Source organism: Onychomys torridus, chromosome 13 (genome assembly GCF_903995425.1).
Source record: "Onychomys torridus chromosome 13, mOncTor1.1, whole genome shotgun sequence".
Classification (NCBI taxonomy): Eukaryota; Metazoa; Chordata; class Mammalia; order Rodentia; family Cricetidae; genus Onychomys; species Onychomys torridus.
Window position 1 is genome coordinate 56162034 of NC_050455.1, and position 20358 is coordinate 56182391.

General features: G+C 42.5%; 1 protein-coding gene across 1 annotated transcript in view; it reads left to right on the plus strand.

Moving 5' to 3' along the window:
* The first annotated feature begins 2677 nt into the window (after positions 1–2677).
* Positions 2678–20358, plus strand: part of Cep192 (centrosomal protein 192) — an 87222-nt gene continuing 69541 nt past the window's right edge. Inside the window, 8 exon segments of the mRNA XM_036204906.1 lie at positions 2678–2756; positions 3165–3335; positions 10790–10957; positions 12371–12499; positions 14467–14618; positions 16251–16303; positions 17166–17286; positions 19171–19298. Of these exon segments, the coding sequence (XP_036060799.1) occupies positions 3226–3335; positions 10790–10957; positions 12371–12499; positions 14467–14618; positions 16251–16303; positions 17166–17286; positions 19171–19298 (861 nt within the window). The 5' untranslated portion in view covers positions 2678–2756; positions 3165–3225.

Consider the following 20358-nt stretch of genomic DNA (forward strand, 5'->3'; position numbering starts at 1 on the left):
GTTGGGATGTTGAGGCAGGAAGATTTTCATGAGTTGGAGGCCAGCCTGGCCTGCATAGCAAGACCTATCACTAAAAGGCAAAAAATACTGCCTTTAAAATTAGCATTGCAATGTGAATAGAAATTCTTTTAAATAATTCCTAAGAGTTTTGTTCAAGGGGTGAATTATAGACTTAAGTAGGATTAAAGCAAGGTGTCTAAAGATAATTTTATTTCACAATTAACAGTTCATGTGGTAGAGATTTCAGATTTAGAGTTAGAATAAGATGAGACTTGAGAACCATTCTCCAATTTAATTTAGTGTAATGTACTAATGCTGTATGCTGGAGGATATGTGAAAAAAGGAAATCAATGAGCCCACAAGTTCAGTTTAGTGAGAAAACATTTCTAAAGTACATCAAATAGTGCGTTCTGACATACAAAATAGTGACTGCATGGTAAGTATAAAAGCCACTGACCTGCTTTAGCTGGCAGAATTTGGAAGAGATGTGGCATTTTCATGGATTGAACAGTTGATCGGGGGAACAATAGGGTTCTTTTCAGAGAACATGGTTTTTAAGAAAGTGAGATTAATCTAAATTCATATCTTGTAACTGGGATTGGATATTGACAGGCATTCCACTGAAAGCAATTGGTACAGGAGCATCAGGCTTTTTAATTTTGTTCTGGATAGGCGTCACTTCTTTGGAAGGCACCGCTGGTTGTAGGGCCTCTACTGGCTCTTAAGTTCTAAAACGATTTGTATAAGTTACATTGGGAATTCCATTTGTCTTTATAGTTGGCAGGTAAGATAAGATACTGGTGTAAGACAATTGTTCCTACCTGTTGGTTTCTTTGAGTACCAAGTGCGTCCGTGCACCAGCGCTTTCCCAGGTACGTGAATTGAACCATACAGTTAGTTCCATTTTACAAATGAGGAACTGATACAGTTCCCATCTAGGCCTTAGAGTTCAGGCCTTTTTTTTTTTTTTTTTTTTTAAACCTGCAATTCCATTGATATATTTATCTCTGTCACCAGGGAATCAACAGGTTGCTGAGTGTTTTGGGGCTAGTTCTGGTGACTTTAGGATTGTGGCTATTTTTTTGGGAACTCAGTAGTACAGGGTGAAGGACTCGAGACACATTGCACAGCTAACCTCCAATTGGGTTAAGATCCTCTGTGAAAGAAGGGAAGTTTTATCAATTCCTTTGAGGCCCAGCTGAGCAGTTTGGAAAGTCCTGGCTGTCTTGGAACTCACTTTGTTGATCAGGCTGGCCTTGATCACATATCCTCCTACCTCTGCTTCCTGAGTGGTGCTGGGATTAAAGGCATTGTGCCACCACCGCTTGGCAGGCTTTTTTTTTTTTTTTTTTAATTTTGTGTGAATGGTACACAAGTACCACAAAAGGGAAAAAAAGTTTGATGAGACAGCATAGTAAATAAAACACCACTCATTTTTTAAAATAAGCCCCGGTTTTCTAAGGCAGAGTCTTAGTATTGTAAAGGCTGGGGGGCCTTGGGCTCTGTATCCCACTTCCTGAGCCAGCTAAACGCAGGAATCATGGGTGTGCGCCATTAATAGGCATTGTTTCCGGAAAGTAACCCTCAAGAGGTTAGCCAAGAGTGACCACCCAGGAAGCTTTGGGGTGGAAAATTATCAAGTAAATAGATATCTTTTCTGACAAGGCTAACCTCAGGTACAGCAACTGTTGACTTTGTATTTACTTTCTCTATGTTTAAGGTTTTTGTTTTTTGTTTTTTCTAGACAGAGTTTCTGTGTGTACCGCTGGCACTCTGTAGCCCAGGCTGGCCTTGAACTCAAGAGATCCGCCTGCCTCTGCTTCCAGAGTGCTGGGATTAAAGATGTGAGCCACCACTGCCCTACATTTAATTCTTTCTTAAAAAGATAAAAAACAGTTGAAGTTAAGGACTTAGCTTAGGAAAAGAGAGAGCCCCTTCCCCTTTAAGACTGTGTTTGATTTTTTTTTTTTTTTGGTTTTTAGATAAAGGGTTTCTCTGTGTAGCTTTGCGCCTTTCCTGGATCTCGCTCGGTAGCCCAGGCTGGCCTTGAACTCACAAAGATCCGCCTGGCTCTGCCTCCCGAGTGCTGGGATTAAAGGCGTGTGCCACCACCGCCCGGCGTGTTTGATATTTTAAGATAGACTATATTATATTATTTTTCAGTTTGTGCTGGGCATAGGCAATGATGGGATTTGTGTGATCTATGAAGAATGGCAGCTAAGGAAGAATTTTCTTCCCCTGCTTGGTACCAGCTCTATCCTAGGCGATTAGGTGTAACTAGTAACTAGCTGTCGTGACACGTGTATCCCAAGGAATGACTTGTTGAAAAGTAAACCATAAAGTCTCTGCATCTACCAAATGGCGGTATGAAAAAAACAGCGGGGACATTTCGGCCGGCTTTTTCCCTTGTGTGTAAGGTGACTTTCGGTGCCTCGGGGCGATCTCAAACTGAGTAATGCATTTCAAGACTTGGAAGGCGGCGCCTAGTAGAAAGCTGCTCCGAGCCCAGGCTGCGCGGCTTCGGGCCTTCAAATCGAGGGACGCGCGGTCTCCACCAATCACAGGCTTCTGCCGGCCCCTTCCCGACGCCTAGCCCAATCCGGTGCGGGCTCTGAGGCCACGCCCCTCGCTTCCCGAGGGAGGGGCACCTCGCGGGCTTCCGCGGCGCGCGCATGCGCACTCGCAGCGCCGCGGAGCCGCCCCTTCCGCGGACGTTTTGCGGGCGCTCGTGATTCTGGAGCGGGGGTCGTGGCCCGGTGAGGAGGGTCGTCGGTGCGGCGGGCCTGGGGGGCGGCGGAGACGGCCCGGCCTGGTGGGGACATGGGCTGGAGGCAGCTCTGTGAGATCAGGTGCCCGCGAGGGGCCCGGGCTCCCGGCCTGGCCGTCGGGCGAGGGACTGCCCGCTGGGACCCAGGGCCTCTGCGCTTTGCGGTGTGTCCTTGCAAAGTGCTCTGGCGACTGCTTTACTCTGTGGTGATGGGCGGTCCTGTCCTTTTGACTGACTTTCACCCTGGAGGTAACGTTATTTGTTGGCTCTGAGGGGAGGGCCCTTATGTCAGCCGGTGTCTGCTAAGCTTCATTCACACTTTTTTTCTTCCTAACAGCTGATGCAGAATGAAAAGACCCTTTACCGCCCCCTCTTTTTGCTTTGCTCTTGATTTTAGACTTTGTGTGGTTAAGCATGAGGTCCCTTTGGACACAGTCGTTTGGAGGACAGCTGTGTATATGACAATACTTCCATTTGCAGTTACCATTTTGAGGTCATGCTTCTGGTATTCTCATTACTCCCGAACCAACTTTTTCTTCAAATTACAGCTCTGTGGGCCACGTTCACGGTAAGTTTTAAAAAGTTGTATACAAAATGTCTACCGAATTTTGACATGTATCACTGTGTGCTAATAGTTAATTGATGATTGCTGGCAACTGTGACTGTGTTTTCAGTTCCACAGGATGTACTTTTTAAATATAACTATATACATAGACCTGTAAAGACTACGGGAGGTAGTTTTTTATATGCCCACGAGTGTCATTTATTAAATACAAGTAAGCCCATACGTGAAAATTGAGGCCACTATACTCCTTTAAGAAAATAGCAAGTTGGCCAGCCTGGTCTACAAAGCAAGCTCCAGGACAGCTAAGGCTACACAGAGAAACCCTGTCTTGGAAAATCAAGGGAAAATAAAAGTAAAATAGCAAATGAAATTGTTAAGGTGGCTACTTGTTTGAAATACAATATTAGAATAGAATGGGTAGCATTGTATTGTCTTCACATTACATGGTGGGTAATGGATTACTGAGGCAGTTAGGGTATTTTCCCATGCAGGAAAGCTTTAGGAATGTGCTGTATGCACGAGTGGGGTTTTGTTTTGCTTAGTTTTGAAATTTTACTATCATTACATTATTTTGTGTGCATGCACATGTCAGAGGATAGACTGTGGGAGTTAGTTCCCTCCTATCATATAGGTCTTAGAGATCCAGCTTAGGTTGTCAGGCTTGGTGGCAAACACCTTTACCTGATGAGCCATGTGCTTTTTATTTGTTTGTTTCTTAAATTTTGTTTATACAGGATCTTCCTCGGTAGCTCTGTCTGGCATGGTACTGGCAGTGTAGCCCAGGCAGGTCTGAAACCTGAGGCAGTCCTGCTTCAGCCTCCTGGATTATTGGTGTATGAGACTAGACTTCGGCAGGATAGTTGGAACACTTGTGCAGTGGCTTAAATGTACCGAGCAGCATGCATTGGGAATCAGCAGTGAGTCTCAGCCCGGGAGAGACATTTGAAATTAGAAACATTCAAAGTTGATAACTGGGGCTGGAGAGATGGCTCAGCAGTCAAGAGCGCTGGTTCCTCTTCCAGAGGACCTGGGTTCAATTCCCAGCACCCACCTGGCAGCTCACAACTGTCCACAACTACAGTTTTAGGGGATCCAACACCCTCACACAGATATATGTGCAGACAAAACACCAGTGCATGTAAAAAAAATGAAACCATTAAAAAAAAAGAATAAATTGATAACTGTGATAGCAGGAGAGATTAGAATGATCGGATGTCTCCAGGTTGTGAAACCATGATGAAAAGGCTGTTGGGGCTGGGACTAAATTTGATTAGGGACCGCTTTTCTTAGAAGGTAACATTTAAGTTGAGGTCAAAGTCAGAGTATAGGTATGCACTTATCTGGGAGAAGAATAATGTACGCCCTGAGGTGCACATCGACTTGGGGAGTATTATAGGATGTGTGAACAAGCCTGAGTGGGGAGAGAGACCAGAAGGGAAAGTAAACCGTCTTTTAGTAGGGGAACTGTGGTCCTTTAAATTATTGTGTGTAAGGTGACAGGGATGACAGCGTGGAAACTGGAGGTCTCTAAGGTGGGTGGCAGTATTAGAGTCAGGTGTAAACTGTTTCAGGATAGCTTTTGGACACTGATTTTGCAGTCAGGAATGCACTGCAGCAGTTCATGTGGTTTGTTCGAGTACTCTATTGAATTTAATTGGCTTCAGGGGAGGTCTGTAACACCAGGTGATGGCCCTACTTTCTGACGGTGTTTACCCCAGAGGCATTTGGATTGAGACCTGTATCGTGTAATGTGTAACCTGTGTTTTATGAAGTCTGGAAACTAATGTATGAGGAGCAAAGAGAGGCAGAAGATGTCAGCCGAGGGAGAAGTAGTAACTGGGCAGTGGTCTCCTGGACACTTGGCTCTGAAGGGAGGTGAGAAGGTAGCCTGAAGTGCAGAGAAAGATCAGGCAGATTGTGTTCTTTTTGCCTTCCCGTTCTGATGTAGGAGCACTTTGAACATGCTTGTAGAAACGAAGACAGAAATGTCATTAGAAGAAAGGAACGAGTCACGTGTAGTGGTGTATGCCTGTAATAATCCTGGCACTTGGGAGGCTGGGCAGGAGGATGTGTGTTCCAGTCCAGATTGGGTTATATATAGTGAGACCCTGTCTTTTTAAAACAAACAAAGGAAATGACCAGCAGGGAGAGTAGAGACCTGGAAGAATGGCAGGATTCCGGTTGTGTTATTAAGTGTGGCCATTGAGATTTGATGAGGGATTGCATTTTGGGGGTTGAAGGTAGTGTCAAAGGATTCTGTGACCAAGGTTTTTGGTATAACTGACTAGGGGATGGAGTTGCCATTTTTTCTGGTTCAGAAGATTGAATAGATTTTTTTTTTTTTTTTTTTAAGGGATGAGGAGGAGATACAGAATCATGATTTATACTTTGGGTGCTTGTTAGGTATCTAATACCTAGGGCCTGTGGGAGGGACCCAGACTGGAGGTATACATCTCACATAGGATTTAAAGTTTTGAAACTGAAGGTAGATACTCAGAAAATGTAGGTGGAAGAGATGCAGGACTGTGCTCCCTCTGGAGTTATTGGAGATAAGGAGAAAGAAAAGGAGCAGCTGGGAGAGCAAGAGGAGAGCGGAAGCTGTGTCTCGAAAACCATGTGAAATAGTTTCTCAGTAAAGGAATAATCATCTGAATCCCCTTCTGTTAGGCTGAGGATGGTGAGGACTAAAACTTGCCTGCATTTTTTTAGGGTTCAGCAAAAGGGAGGTCACTGGTAAAATTGACAAGTACTGTTTGGATGGAGTGCATTAGGAGAGGACAGGGGTCCACCTGGTGCCAGGTGTGATCCCAATTAGGTAGTATGTAGTAAAGGGAGCATCGAGGGGTCGCATGGCAGCTAAGGGGTAGCAGGGAGTCGGGAGTAGAGGGAGGATCTTTTAAACAACCAACACTAGGTACAGCGACCAGCAGTAGGTAAAGTGTGGGAAGGAACATGCAGAGAGGCTTTGGTGAGAAGCGTTGGGATCAAAAGTAGAGGGAAAAGGAGAGCTTCAGGCAGGAGCTTAGACATGTAGAACCAAGTCGATTTTTATTTTATTTTATTTTTTTGGTTTTTCAAGACAGGGTTTCTCTGTAGCTTTGCGCCTTTCCTGGAACTCTCTTGGGAGACCAGGCTGGCCTCGAACTCACAGAGATCCACCTGCCTCTGCCTCCCGAGTGCTGGGATTAAAGGCGTGCCCCACCACTGCCCAGCCCAAGTCGATTTTTATAGCTCTTGAATGCTTTCTGCCTTGAAGAATGAGTAAATCAGTCAACACTGCCTAAAATCTATGCATTTGTCATCCGTCTCAGCATCATCTTTTATTACTACCAGAGCCCGGTCCCCAGACTCTTGTCAGTTGCAGGGTATAGACTCAAGTTTTCAGGTGATGGGGCTTGAATATTGGGCTTTGCTCACGTCAGGCAAATGATTTACTTCTAAGCCATCTCCCTAGGCCTCTTAATACTTGTTGTTTTGAGACAAGATCTCGAGAATTACCGTTATCCAGGCTGGCTTTGGCTGTGTGGTCATTCTGCCTTAGCCTCTGACTAGCTGGGCTGGCAGGCTGGCTTCTCAAGAGCCCAAACTTTTTTTTTTCTTTTTTTGGTTTTTTGAGACAGGGTTTCTCTATGTAGTTTTGGTGCCTGTCTTGGATCTTGCTCTGTAGACCAGGCTGGCCTCGAACTCACAGAGATTCACTTGGCTCTGCCTCCCGAGTGCTGGGATCAAAGGCGTGTGCCACCACTGCCTGGTGAGCCCAAACTTTTTGTACATCATTTGAAGCTCATTTCTGTTGTGTTAATGTCACTGAATGCAATTTTTTCCATCCAATACCACAATACATTGGAATAGTTGCAATTGTTATCATAAACTTAGAGGAAAATTTAAAATCAGAGTTGAGTTTGAATCTTAAAAATTGTACAAGTTTTGGAAATTTCAGTTTGTTCTCTCCAGTTTGTGTTTTCATTTGTAAAGTAGCATAGTACCCCTAGTCATAAAGCTTTCTGTGGATTCAATGAATTAAGGTAGTAGATGGCTGATGAATTTTAATTCTCTTTCTACTTTACTTCTGTTTGTCATCCTGAAAACCATCGCTCATGCTTGTTTTTCTCATTCATCAGCAAGTGCCAGAAGCCTCATTTTCAGAAGATTTATCTTTTTATCTCCTCTCATTATTTTCTTTAGTGAAATTCACACAGAGCTTATTTAGTAGGCACTCTGATTTTTTTAAATTAAAATTAAAATATAACTACATCATTTCCCTCTGTTCCTTTTCTACAACTTTTAAATTTCTCACTTCCTCTTCAGTTATAATTACACACACACACACACACACACACACACACACAGAGAGAGAGAGAGAGAGAGAGGGAGAGAGAGAGAGAGAGAGTGTGTGTGTGTGTGTGTGTGTGTGCGCGCGCGCGTGCGTGTGTGTGAGTGTCCATTCCGTGTTTCTTGTATGTATATGATTACAGGGCTGACCACTTGTATTAGATAACCAATGAGCAGACTCCTCTCTGGGGTAAGATTATTACTTCTGCTCTTAGCATCCCTTAGTTGCCTGTAGTTCTCTATGTAGGGTAGGGCCCCAGGAAACATCCCCCTTCACATTGTCTATTGGTGGTGTTCAAGTCTTGTTTCAGCAGCCATATTGTTGTGCTATCATGACTGAAGCTTTCCTGTCACTTTTAGTGGACAGAATCTTTTTTTTTCCCCCAAGACCGGGTTTCTTTGAGTAGCCCTGGCTATCCTGGAATTAACTCTTTAGACCAGGCTGGACTAGAATTCAAAGAAATCCGCCTGCCTCTGCCTCCCAAGTGCTGGGATTGAAAGCATGTACTACCACCAGTTTAGGAGACAGAGTGTTAGGCAGAGTTTCTGGTCTTCTGAGTCTCATTGTCTTTCCATTCCTCCTTCAGTGTTCCCTGAGGCTTAGGTTCAGGATGTGTTGTAGATATGACCATTGGGGCTGGGTACCCCATGATTAGTTTTCCCTGCATTTTGACTGTTTTCTGCTGGAAGGAGAAGCTTCTTTGGTGAAGATTGGGAGCTACACTTACCTGCAGGCGTGAGGATAAGTATTTAGAATGCAGTTAGAATTATGTTGGGTAGTAAAATCATGCTAGTAGATTCTTCTCTTAAGGTCCCATGACCCCACTACCCCCTAGTACTTGGGACCAGGAAAATTAGTCCTCATGGAGGAGGCTTCCCGTAAGATTTTTGAAATAAAATAGCATCAGAACACTGATCAGAGACAAGTTGAACAGGGGCCAATGTGAGCTTGTCTATTTTTACTGATTGAGATTTTGTGCCTGGGTCTTCTACACTTAGTGGTTTGTATGCCAGTTCTGTCATTCTGCCATGCCCATGTGCCAGCTGTTCTTTACTTGATACATAGTCCTTGAATGGGCTTATGTTTTAAGTGGTATTCAAGGGAACACAGCTCAGGTGAGTACAAGCGTGAATTCTGGATCCCAGGATCCACGTAAAGGCTGTCTGAGTGGTGTGTGGCTGTAACCGAAGCCCTGGGGGAAGGAAGCAGTGTTAAGGACAGGAGGAATCCGGGAGCTCATGACCAGTCAGCCTGGCTGACTTGGTGAGTTTTGGGTCAGTGAGAGATCCTATCTCAAAAAAAAAAAAAAAAAAAAAAAACCCAAGAGAGCAGCTGAGGAAGACCGATAGTGACTTCCGGCCTCTACATGCACTTGTGCTCACATCCACATCCACACACTATGTGTACACTCACAGGACTATGCATACACTCACCTGTGGATGTGTGTTCAAGCTGGGCATGGTGCTGCACCTACAATTCCAGCACTTGGGAAGCTGAGACAGCAGGATTGCTATGAGTTTGAGCCCAGCTTGGGCTACTTAGTAAGTGTAGGCCAACCAGCATTATATACCAAGTCTCAAAAACCAAAACCAAACAAATATAGAAACCTGTATATTTATTCTTGACACTTTGGTCATGAGCCTAGCCTTTAGCGGCTGAATCATCTCTCCAGCCCGGTTTAGTTATTCTTAAATCTATGACTGGAGTATGGCTCAGTAGTATATAACATGTATTTAACATGTACAAAGACCTGGGTTCAGTCCCTCACGCCTAAAATCTGACAAGACTTGGGGGACATGCATGTGCCACAATGTACGTATAGAAGTCACACGACAGTTTGTAGAAGTTCTCTCTACATCATGTAGATCCTGGGGATCAAACTTAGGTCATTAGATCATTTGGCAGCCAGTGACTCCATTCACTGACCCATCCCACTAGCCCAGGGCTAGATTTATATTTGTTCTTACTGTTTTTTTTAAGTGTTGAAAATGACTAAATGCCCACCTTTTTTTAAAATATAAGATCTTTATTGACAGATAATTCACATAGTATGCAATTTTCCTGTTTGCACTATTTGATAGACTTTAGTCCAGCATCCTCATAGGCCTATGACACTATCACCACTTCCTGTTTTAGAACATCGCTGTCTTCAATTTCTTTCTTTCTCTTTTTTTTTTTTTTTTTTAAATGCCAAATGCTGTTATTGAAGGAGGGAGGAGGTCTTAAATACAGGCTTACAGCACAATGTAAATGCTCACTTTAAAATCATTAAGATTGATTTTTTTTCCTTAAAAATTTATTTATTTAGTTTTTTTCTTTTTTTGAGACAAGGTTTCTCTGTGTAGCTTTGGTGACTTTCCTGGAACTCACTCTGTAGCCTAGGCTGGCCTTGAACTCAGAGATCTACTTGCCTCTGCCTCCCGAGGGCTGGGATTAAAGGCGTGTGCCACTACCACTTGGTTCCTTTTTATTTATTTACTTCTTCTATGTGTATATCTGAGTATATGCGTGGTTGTGGATATATGAGTGCCACAGCTCATTTGTAGCTATCAGAGGACAACTTATGGGAATTGATTATCTCCTTCCACCATGTAGGAATAAACTTAGATCATCAGGCTTGACAGTAAGCATCTCTACCCACTGGGCCATCTTGCCAGCTCTAAATCTCAAAATTCTAAACTTACCTTAAAAATCATTAGTCTTACCCATCTTTGCTTTCCTTACTGGTTAAGTTTATGGTAATTCATATACCTTCCTTCACTAAACCCTGGGTAAGTCCAACTTTTTTTTCTGTACTGTGTTGGTTCTAAGAAGGTAAGTTTAGTATTTGATGTGTTTAGTATATTATCCTCAACTGTAAGGTAGCAAGGTATTCTTTTTGTTTATTTTGTTTTGTTTTTTTGAGACAGTGCTTCTCTTGAGAAATAGCCCTGGCTGTCTTGAAACTCAAGTTGTAGACCAGGCTGGCTTTGAACTCACAGAGATCTGCCTGCCTCTGCCTCCCGAGTGCTGGGATTAAAGACTTGCGCCACCCCCCCCCCCCACCGAGACCTTGTTCTTTTGATCATTGGAAAATGGTATGGTAATAGAATATTGAACTTATTTAAAAATGCTGTTGTTGCAGTGAGATGGAAGATTTTCGAGGTATAGCAGAAGAGTCATTTCCAAGCTTTTTAACCAATTCACTCCTTGGTAATAGTGAGGTTTTGGAAAATGTCACTCTTTCATCAAATTTTGGCTTGCCCATTGCTGTTTCTACACTTGCCAGGAACAGACCCAGCATTGACAACAGGTAAGACTTACTTGAACATTTTTCTTGAACTTACTTGAACAAACCGTATGATGAACTGATACACAAGAGAGCTGGCTATGGAATGTGTTAGGACTCGAGTTTCTGGCTCCCTTCCTGCTTCTCTGGGTCGCTGTCATTCTTCTGTTTTCCCAGCTTACTGGTTTTAGATACTTTCCTGTTCATGTTCTAGAATATATCTGAAAAGACGTCTATGAATTGCGTTTTCTAGTTACACAAGGGGACTAATAAACTGTCTCTCAGCATCGATCTGGGATTGTGGCTTGGGATCACTGCATCTTCTTATGTGACAGTTTCCCTTTTCACTTCGTTTCAGCCAGCTTCGTGCTTTACTGTGTTTGTGTGGCTCCTTTTCTTCGCTAGCCAAGTTTATTGAATGCTTCTGATTCTTCGTTTCTGTACTGTGGATTGAACTTAGGGCCTTGTGTGTGTTAGGCATGCACTTCACTCACTGAAGTAACTCAGCTTTATATTCAAATCATTTTCAGTTCCTCAGCTCAAATTTCTTTTTTGGGGTGGGGTAGTTCGAAATAGGGTTTCTCTGTTTAACAGCGCTGGTTGTCCTGGAACTCTTTGTAGACCAGGCTGGCCTAAAATTTACAGAGATACCCTTGCTTCTACCTCCCAAGCGCTAGGATTAAAGGCATGTGCCACCACGCCTGGCCAGATCAAGTTTCTTATTCTTAGGAACCAAACCAACTTTTATTTTAGTTTTTCATTTTTCTTATTCTAGTTTTATAACTGAATAAGTACATGTTTGGCTAAGTACATTTTATTTATATCACTGTAGATGTGATGTGTGTTGTTTACACGCATGATTTCGTGTATGGTCTGGACAGTGTGTAAAATCTGACCATGCTTACACATCTGACCCCCTTCTCCTTCCAACCTTACTATATGATAAGGGATAGCTTTTACCTTTGGGACGAAGGGGCTATGGTAACTCTCCAAAAGATGATTTTGAGGGTTGGGGATTTAGCAAGGCCCTGGGTTCGGTCCTCAGCTCCAGGGGGAAAAAAAAAGATGATTTTGAACACCGGGGCTCCTGTGTAGTTTTATTTGATGGTGGCTGGTTTTATTATTGCATAACCTTATGACAGTAGTTCATTTTGAGACAGGTTTCATGTAGACTAGGTTGGCCTCAAACTTCCTGTAGCTCGGCATGACCCTGAATTCCTGGTCCTCCTATTTTACATAGGATTATAAGCTTCTGCCACCATGCTCAGAATATGTAGTGTTGGGGTCAAATCCAAGGTCTTGTGCATTTAGGCAGGTACTACAAAAAAAAAAAAAAAAAAAAAAAAACAACAACAACAAAACAACGAAAACTATATCTTTAGCCCAACAAACTGAGTTGTAATTGTAAATAATTTGGATATTAACCCTTTTGTATAGGTGTCCCGATGTCCAGGCGTCATACTTACTTGAAGGAAGGCTTTCACTTCCTTCTGTCTCATCTCCCAGTTGCCAGGGGGACAAGGCTGAACCAAGAGAAAGATTGCAGCTCAGCTTTCAGGGTGATGAGTAAGTTCTTGCCTTCATTTGCACTCTGCTCAAGGTACCCTTTGTCTTGGGGTGAATGAATGACTTTGTCTTTGAATACTACTACTTAACATCTGTAAGACCCTTCCTCCACATCCTTTAATTGCATTTTTAGTCTTTAACTTTTTTCTTTCTGACTGTAAATGAAACATACTCACTGAAACACGTAAAAAATATAGATGGTTATTAGGAAGGTCATCAGGGTCTATTATCTGCTAATTAAAGAACAGACACTGAATTACTTGTTCTTTTCCCTTTTTTTTTTTTTTGTTTTTTTTTTTTTTTTTTTTTTTGAGACAGAGTTTCTCTGTGTAGCCCTTGCTGTTCTGCTGGAACTTGCTCTGTAGAATTCAGAGATCTGCCTGCCTCTGTCTCCTGAGTGCTGAGAGATTAAAGGCATGCGCCACCACCACCCATCTGGCTTCTGTGTTCTTTTTGTTGACCTCCTGATGAAATTTAAGCTTGGCCCTTGGTCTCTATTGAAATGGTGTGTTTGTCACACTTTGGGATTTTTCCCTGTGGGTCTTTCTGCATCCTTTCCTGCTGTGGTGAACTTCTGTAGACCCACAAGCTAGAAGTAGGTTGGAAGGAAATTACTGTTATCATGAAATATTTCATCTGCATGCAAAATTGCAGAAGCAGATAGAAAGTTAGGTATGAGAACAGAAGTGGGAGTAGAGTTAAATTTGTGAAACCTTTATTTCCCAGGCATGGTGGCATACTATAATTCCATACTATATTCCCAGCACTTGGGAGGTAGATGCAGGAATATCAAAAGTCCAGGCTAGCTAGGTCTACATGCAAATTTTAAGGCAACCAAGAACCCAGTGAGACTCTTTATCATAACAAAAACAAAACAACTACAAAACCTTTATTAATTCAAAGATTTTGCTGTTTTGGCAAACATAGTATTCTGGTGTCTGTAAGTATATCTCAGTTTTAGAAAGCTGGGCTTTTTTGTTGGCATAATATGTGATGTGGAGTTCTTGTTTTTTTTTTTTTTTTAAAAAACTCTTTTGTGGGGTCCTCCACCCAGCTCCCAAATAAATCACACACAGAAGCTTATTCTGTTTTTTTTTTTTTTTTTTTTTGGTTTTTTGAGACAGGGTTTCTCTGTGTAGCTTTGTGCCTATCCTGGAACTCACTTGGTAGCCCAGGCTGGCCTCGAACTCACAGAGATCCGCCTGCCTCTGCCTCCTGAGTGCTGGGATTAAAAGTGTGTGCCACCACTGCCTGGCCTAGAAGCTTATTCTTAATAATGAATGCCTGGCCTTAGCTTGGCTTATTTTTTGCCAGCATTCCTTAACTTAGATTATCCCTTCTGCCTTTTGCTTATGGACTTTCCCATTCTCTTACTTCTGTGCATCTTACTCTTACTCCAGGCTGGCTGTGTAGCTGGGTGGCTGGCCCCTGGAGTCCTCCTCCTTCTCCAGCTCCTTCCTCTTTCACTCCTCCCTCTCTTCTAATTTCTCCTCCCAGATTTCTCTATTCTCCCTGCCTGCCAGCCCCGCCTATCTCTTCTCCTATCTTGCTGTTGGCTGTTCAGTTCTTTATTAGACCATCAGGTGTTTTAGACAGGCACAGTAACACAGCTTCACAGAGTTAAACAAATGCAACATAAACAAAAGTAACACACAAACAAAAGTAACACACCTTAAAATAATATACTACTGCAATGTGATAGATAAAAAATTTTTCTTTGGAGAGGCAGAGTAGCAGAGGAGATACTATCCTTAGATCTGGTGGACTGTGTGCCACAGGACCAGCATGCTTTTCTAGTCCCCAGAGTGCCTCTCCAGTCGCATTTTCTGGTTGGACTTAGTTTTTATTTCACTGTTTATATCTACTTTTGTTTTTGAAAGATGAAATATAGAACTGATTAATGGACATTTTATAGATGCATACCTAAGGTAACTAACATTTTGTCCTAATTCTACTCCCTCAAAAAGTTCTGCCTTAAGGACAAAGAACTACAGAGAAAGTCCACATTTGCCACTTGCTCTCACGAGACCAAGAACAGAAGAGAAGCAAGCTAACATTACAGCATCCATTCAGTGTCAGCGTTTTTTGGATGAAGTTTCCCCTCTGGAACAAGTACCAGGTATGAAATGTTAGAAATTATTTCATGCATACATTTTAATAGTTTTAATTTCCCTGTCCTTTGCTTGATGTCAGTCTTCCGTTTCTGTGCTGTGATAAAGAAGTGGATCTCTTTTGCCCTGGAAACCGTGCTATTGATATGACTAGCATGCTTATGTTAAGAGCAAAGAGCGTATTGCCGCTACTCTTTCCTTCCACCAACCGAAACTTATTTTTGTATTAATATAATGGATGAATTAGAAATTCTGAAATTATTATTCCTAAGATAATCAAGTTTATGCTTTTGAAATACTCAGATGAGTCATTTAAAATTCTTTTATTTACATAATGATATAATTTTATTTTTTAAAAACATATTTATTCTTCTCTTGTATGTTACCTACCAACTGCAGTTTCCCCTCCCCCCTTTTTTTTCTTTTTCTTTTTGTTCTGAGACAGGGTTTCTCTGTGTAGTTTTGCACCTTTCCTGGAACTCACTCTGTAGACCAGACTGGCCTCAAACTCACAGAGATCCTCCTGCCTCTGCCTCCCGAGTGCTGGGATTAAAGGCATGCACTACCACTGCCCACCTACCCTCCCTCTATAAAAATTTATTTTAAAGTAGATATTAAAATGCATACATGATGGTAGAAATGGAAAATGGTGGTTGAATGTGGTGATATACATCTGTAATTGAAGTATGAGGGAACAGAGGCAGAAGAATCTCTGAGTTTGAGGCCTGATGAGTCTATATAGCAAGTTCTAGAACAGCCAGGACTACATAGTAAGGCACTGTCTCAAGAAAGAAAATAAAACAAGCACCACCCCATCCCACCCCCAACCCCTTTCCCCCCACAAAAGAAAGAAAATGGTGCAGCTGCTTTGGAAGTCAGTTTGGTAGTACTCAAAACATTAAAGTAGACTTACATATATATCAAACTGTGATAAATGCCTGGAAAACCCTAAGTGGAGAAAGGATTGATTATAGCTTTTAGTTTCTGTGACCTTGTCCATGTTTGGCTGGTTGCACTGCTGTGGGCATTACTGTTGTGGTGGGAGAATATGGTGGAGCCAAACCTTTGACTCCTGGTCATGGGGCAGAGACAGAGTCCTGCTGCTTGGGGATCAGACTCACGGCCTAACACGCTCAGCAAGCACTGGCCATGGAGCTGTGCTCTTGTACTCTATTTATCGTGACTCTCCCTGACATTGTGAAATTTCAGGTGTTGTTTTCTTCTATATATTTTAGAGTACATCTCTAAATGTACTAACCTTTTCTTGTATGATCAGAGTGCTATTATCAGTTGGTCAACTTAAATCTTACTTTGTGCTCCAGCATGGCAACCCCTACTCATGTGCTTGAATTGAGGTCTGAGGATCATTTGTTTTGTCCTGTATGCCATGCCATTGAATAAGGGAGGCCTGCCGTTGATAGCTTATTTCTGTATTTGGACTTTGCTGCTTGCTTATGTGGAAATCATTTCTCCCCCCTTTACTAAATCTTATTCCTGTACTATATCATTCTTGTATTATCATCTGAACATGCTTCAATTCTGTTTCAAGATAAGAAAAAATGTTTAGTTCATTTATTTGTTGTTTTATGATTGTGTTGAATAATAATCTGACTCCTCATTTTTTGTTGTTTCTTCAATAGACTCAGCTCTTAATTTTCACTTAAAGTCATGGATGAATAACCAAGAACACAAGGTAAATTTTTATATTTGTTGTCAATGTCTGGAGTGCTGTAATGGAGTAGAAGTTCATATTCCTAGCACTTGGAAGACTGGCTGGAAGGGTGGCTGTGAGTTTGAGGCCAATTTGGGCTCTGTGGGGAGTCTCTGCCTTAGTTCCTTTCCTGTTGCTGTGTTCAACACCCCGAGGAAGACAAGAGAAAAAGGGTTAAGAGCATTTCTTGTAGCTCAAGTTCCACATTAGGGTCCATTTCACTGGGAGTTTACAGCAGCAGGAGCTTGAGTACCAGGTCTAGGAAACCCGTAATCGGGAACAGAGCAAGGAGTGCCGGCGTGCCCAGCTTTAGATTGCTTCCTCTGCTCTTTTTATCTTTTGAGACAAGGTCTCTCTGTAGTCCTGGCTGTCCTGGAACTTGCTGTGTAGAGCAGGTTGGCCTTGAATTCACAGAGATCTGCCTGCCTCTGCCTCGAGAGTGCTGGGACTAAAGGTGTGCGCCACCATGCCTGGCGCCTCTCCACTCTTAGGCAACCTTGGATTCCCTGCTTAGGGAATGGCGCCACCTACAGCAGGTGGGTCTTTTCACCTTAATTAATGTAATCAAAGTAATCAGCTTTCTTAGTGCATTCACTTGCTGTAGCAGGCCTCTCATTGCCCACGTCATTATGTGGTGTCTTACCTGTGTGACTAGCTCTGTAAGCTGCGGAGGCGGTTTGATGGCCACATTTGAAGGTGGGTCAGTGCGGGTGGGAGAGTAGGGCAGGAAGGGGTGACTAGTCCAGTAAAGCCTGGGATCCACTGACTGAACTGTCTTTTCCACTGATTAAGAATAAATAAATACTTGGTCTCTTGTCGCCTTCTGCCCTTTGTTTCCTTTTAGACCATCATGCATGATGCTAGGAAGCTTCTTGAAGACAAGACTCCAGACAGTGATTTCAGCCATACCAGCTTATTAGAAAACGAGAAACTTTTAACACTGACAAGCCTGGAAGACTCCTCTGGTACTACAGGATGGCTGTGTTTTCTGCCTGCCCTTTGCCACTTCACTTTCTGTCTGTGTTGTAGTAGTCCTTATACTTTGGTGGCTTATTCTCCCCGTCTTTTCTTTCTTCCTTTAACACTCTTTGGAGTGGCAGAGTTTATTATTTTTATTTTTATTTTTTTAATATATTTTTATTTATTAAAATTTTTTTCATTTTACATACCAACTCCAGTTCCCCCTCCCTTCCCTTCTCCCGCCTCCTCACCTCCTTCCCAATCTGCCCCCATCCACTCCTCAGAGTGGGTAAGACCTCCCATGGTAGTCAACAGTGTCTGGCATACCAAGTTGAAGGAGAGCCTAGCCCCTCCCCATTGTATCAAGGCTGAGCAAGGTATCCCATCACAGGGAATGGGCTCCAAAAAGTCAGTTCATGCACCTGGGATAAGTCCTGGTCCTACTGCCAGGGACCCCACAAACAGATCAAGCCACACAACTGTCACCCACATTCAGCGGGCCTAGTTCAGTCCCATGGAGGTTCCTGAGCTGTCAGTCCAGAGTCAGTGAGCTCCAACTAGCACAGGTCAGCTGTCTCTGTGGGTTTTCCCCATCATGATCTTGACTACTTCCTCTTCTCCTTCTCCTGCTCCTCCTCCTTCCTCCTCCTTCTTCTCCTTCTCCTCCTTTTTGAATGCCATTTTTTGAAGGAGGGAGGTCTTAAATACAGGCTTACAGCACAATGGGAGAACCTGGAGGGCAGAAGTTCGCTTCTGATTTTTTTTTTTTTTTAAGCTGAGGATCAAACCTTGGGCCTTGTGCTTGCTAGGCAAGTGTTCTACCACTGAGCTAAATCCCCCAACCCCACTTCTGATGTTTTACAATCTTGCTTCTAAGCTGTTAATGCCCGATATGCTGGATACACTGACAAGGAGCTTCCCTTAAGCATTCAGGAGGTGGAATCTCGTAGGGAATTAGCATAGGGAGGATATCAAGGTCAAAGTCGGCAAGCAAGGCAACAGTTACCCAAAACAGGGGCCAGGGACCTATAAGGCCCCCCCCCCTTTTTTACTAAAAAATGAGCTTCTGACGTAGGTTGCATGGGACGTCAGCAGGTCACCTTACCTGTCATGGAGACACCTGTCCAGGCCTCACAGGCGTTCTGTCTTAGGTTGGTGAGTGCCCCCCAGGCGGCAGAGTTTATTTTTAAGTTTTATTTCTTTTGGGACAGAGTCTCCCTACGTAGCTGGTCTAGATTCCATAGGTAGATCAGGCTGCCCAGAAACTCACCACTGATCTGCCTCCTGTGTGTTGGCATTAAAAGCATGGGCTAGCTATGTTGGTGTTAAAGACATGGGCTTCCACTCCCAGCATTATTTTTATTTAATTTTTGAGTGAAAAGGTCTTGCTGTGTAGCTCACACTGGCTTTGATCTCATGATCCTTCTGCTTCACAGATAATTATATCAGTTGATCTCTCTGTTTATCTCTTGCCTCTCTCTCTGCCTTCCTGATTTTTCTTTTCTTCTGTGGACCTGGGTCTTCAGTGCTGGACCTCCTACATGTTAGACAGATACTCTACCACTGAATTGTGTCCCAAGCCCTCCCCCAACTTCTCTCATTTCTTTTTGAGACAGACTTGTGTAGCTGTAACTATCCTGAAACTTGCTCTGTAGACTGGGGTGGCCTCGAATTTGCAATCTTTTTTTGTTCCTGCCTTCTACGTGCTAGGAATTTATAGGTATGCACTTCCTCACCTGGCTTTATGATAGTTTTGAAACTAAGCATGAAAACAAAATTATGTCATCCACTGCCCCGTTAATGTTTATTAGCCTTTGTGATTAAAAATTGTGTGTCATTCAGTTTCTACTTAAAAAGATATCTTATTTTTCATTCTACTTTATCAATAGATGATGATATAAATGATGAAGAATTTTATGATGATCATTTAGAAGCATATTTTGAACAACTGGCTATTCCAGGGATGATATATGAAGCAGGAGGACAGGAGTCACCAGAAAATGTTTTTAAGTTACCTGTAAGTGATTTCAGTCAAGTATGTCTAGTCTTTTTTTTTTTTTATTGTTGTTATTCATTTATTTACTTTTGAAATTTGATATTGTAAATTACTGTCTGTCTGGTTAGATTTTTTTTTTAATGTTGCTATTTTGAGATACAGTTTTGTGTAGACCATGATGGCCTCTACTTACTATGTAGCTGAGGATGACCTTGAACATCTCATCCATCTGCCTCTACCTCCCCAGTTGCTAGGATTAAAATTGTGTACCACCACATCTGGTTCATTTCATGTTAACATTAAACTTAAGACTGTGGTTTTCTGTGGACTTAAAAATTGATGAGAAATTTGATTTTTTTCTCTCTCTCTCCTCTTACTTTGCCCTCAACTAAGAAAGTAAAAGAGGAAGTTAAGAATTCCAGCACTTGGGAAACTGGATTAGGATTTCAAGGCCAATCTGGGTTATATGCAAGAAGGCAGAAAAATGAAGAAAGTATAGTCTATGGGCATCCTTTTTTGCATTGAGCAATTAATATTTTGCTGCCATAGCATTTTTTTCTCCCTCAAATCATTTGAAAACAAATTGCATTTGATTTGTGACTGTACACTGGAATTTATCACCAGTGAATAAGAGGCATTTCCCCACATAATCACAGTGCTGTTAATCTACCTTTGATGCAGTAGTTTAAAATTAAAATATATTTTATATGTATGGGTGTTTTGCCGGCATGTATATTTGTGGACTAATTGCATGCCTGGTGCCCTCAGAGGCCAGAAGAGGGTGTCAGATCCTTTGGGCCTGCAGTTACAGACGGTTGTAATCCACTGTGTGGGTTCTAGAACCAAACACAAATTCTCTAGAATAGCAGCCAGTATTCTTTGTAATCAGATGTTTCCCGTTCCTACCGACTAGTTCCAAATAATCACTTAGAGGCTTAATATTACTTATAAATGCTTGCCTAATAGCTCAGGCTTGTTACTAGCTAACTTTTACATTTATATTAACCCATTTCTATTAATCTATGTATTACCACGTGGCTTGTGCCTTTGCACCTTTCCTGGAACTCACTTGGTAGCCCAG